Genomic DNA, 2,435 nt, shown 5'->3' on the forward strand with positions numbered 1-2,435 from the left:
CACCATGTAGTATCTGCCTTTATACACTGGCGTCTTCTGGGATTATGTGTATATAGCCTTTATACACTGGTGTCTTCTGGGATTATGTGTATATAGCCTTTATACACTGGCATCTTCTGGAATTATGTGTATATAGCCTTTATTCACTGGCTTCGTCTGGGATTATGAAAATAGAGGTCACTAAAGACTCAGTTTCCTCCTGCCCCTCTTTACCGCCACCCCGGATCTGTCAGAGCCCAGGAGACAGGGCAATGCAGACTACATTCTCAAAAATGCTATTGTTGTTGTTAAGTGCTGATGAGTCGATTCTGACTCATAGCAACCCTGTTTAGGGTTTCTGAGGAGCAGCTGGTGGGTTTGAACCACTGACCTTGTGGTTTGTAGTCCAGGCTTATCCTGTAGCATCACACCAGGAGATAGTACCAGTAGGATGCTATCTCTGATCTCAGAGAGTATACCAGCGAAGACCCAGGATCCGTATGCTGATTTGCAAGGAAAGGGCCAAGGTAGAGTAGTTCTGTCTGAGCTTGGCTGGAAGGCCCAGGGAAAACATGGTGCCTCAAAGGGTGGGTGGGAAGAAGGGAGAGTATGTGGGTGCTCTCCTGGTAGGTGGGGAAAGAGGTAGTAAGTCTGGAAACTACTGAGCAACAACAGGCCGCAGGGTTCAATTATACAGTGCTTACTCGGCGGATGCTGGCTTGTAACTTTCAGGCCCTCCTGGGCTTTGTTTTGAAACTGTCTGAGGAATTTTGAGCTTTTAGAACTTGTGTCACACAGCAAAAGCACAGACAAATGTGTGCTTGGAGTTGAAAACCATTTGAGGTTTCTCTTTACCTCATCTTCCAAAAATCAAACACTTTCCTATAAGCGTTAAAATTCTAACCTAAGTTGAATACCTCTTTTTCTAGTTATTTTTATTATTGCCTTTTAGTATCAGTATCTTTATAAACTCTGATCTTTGAAATCTGAGCATGGTACTTAGCGGATGTGTGCCATGGAGTCAGCTCTGACTCACAGTCACCTTGTATAGGATTTCTGAGGCTGTAAATCTTTATGGGAGCAGAAAGCCTCATGTGTCTACCAAGGAGCAGCTGGTAAATTCGAACTACTGACCTTGTGGTTAGCAGCTCAATTCACACCCCACTGCACTACCAGGGCGCCTTCTGAGAATGATAATATCAGCCAATTACATGATGTAACATTGTATGTAACATATATTACTATTGAGAAGCTGGACCAAAAAAACCCCAGAGAGTTGTAGGTGCTGTTTGTTATAACTTGAATCCATCATCAAGTCAAGAACTACCTTTGTATGTAGATATACACAATACATAGTTTATCAGATCATATGTGTATATACATACATGTAGTCTAGATTTCTTTTTAAAAAAGAAAAACAATTTCCTAGTTCTTCACATTTTTGCTGTGCTTTGAGGGAGGGAACACGTGCGCTTTTGGGAAACACATTGAAAGAAAGAATTCTGAAGAAACCAAATTCTGTACTGTTTTTCAGGTTTTACATTGAAAGCATATCGTTTTTAAAGGATAAAACTACTGTGGAACTGTTTTTCCTGAATGCGAAGTCCTGTGTGCACAAGGTAAGGCACCATGTTTATTATGTTCTCTGACTGACTTTTGGGAATTTGACTTGGAGGGAGTCTTGCCTATGTTTTCATTTTAAAACAAATGAAAAGAAAAGACCAACATCTTTCCATCAACAGCGGCTTCCCCGTTGAAAAAGACACAGTGCTTCTCAAACTTGGAGCAGTTAAGACAGTGGAATCCTGGTGTCGTACTGTGGGATAAAGTACTGGACTGTAAGGTCTGTTTGGACCACAAGGTTCAACAGCCGCTCCTTGGTAACCCTATGCAGGGTCGCTGTGCGTCAGAACTGACTCAACAGCAACCGGACTAAACAATGACAACAACAACAAGACTGTGGCCTACAAAAGAATCATTCCTTTAAAAGCAGCCTGGTGTGGGGCCGTGGGTGAATGCACTTGACTGCAAGATCACTATGAATCGCAAGGTTGGCAATTCAAGTTCACCAGCTGCTCCTCATAAACCTTATACAAGGACACTCTAAGTTGCAGCCAACTCGATGGCACTTAAAAACAACCACCACCACACACCACACAGAGTCACACGGAAAGATAAAAAAATGATCAATTCGGGTTGTGATTGAAGCCTCAGATACACCAGGCCAGAGTTCTTTTAAACAGGGTGGTTATTATTGGTATGTGTCCTTGAGGCAGATTTCAACAGCCACCCAGTGTAGGATCTCTTAGGAAATTCTGGTGAGTTTGAACTGCCGACCCTGCAGTATGCCTGCATTTTTCAAAATTCTGGCTCATGGAGACCCTGCATAGGGTCTCCAAGGCTACAAATCTTTACAGGTGCAGATAGCCTTATCTTTATTCAGTGGAGTGGCTGGG

General features: G+C 42.9%; 1 protein-coding gene across 1 annotated transcript in view; it reads left to right on the plus strand.

The window, feature by feature from the left end:
• Positions 1 to 2,435, plus strand: part of FRMD4B (FERM domain containing 4B) — a 295,958-nt gene that overhangs the window by 134,708 nt on the left and 158,815 nt on the right. Inside the window, exon 5 of the mRNA XM_006865645.1 lies at positions 1,514 to 1,598. Coding sequence (XP_006865707.1) covers positions 1,514 to 1,598 — 85 coding nt within the window. The remainder of the gene's footprint in view (positions 1 to 1,513; positions 1,599 to 2,435) is intronic.

Source organism: Chrysochloris asiatica, unplaced genomic scaffold (assembly GCF_000296735.1).
Source record: "Chrysochloris asiatica unplaced genomic scaffold, ChrAsi1.0 scaffold00080, whole genome shotgun sequence".
Lineage (NCBI taxonomy): Eukaryota > Metazoa > Chordata > Mammalia > Afrosoricida > Chrysochloridae > Chrysochloris > Chrysochloris asiatica.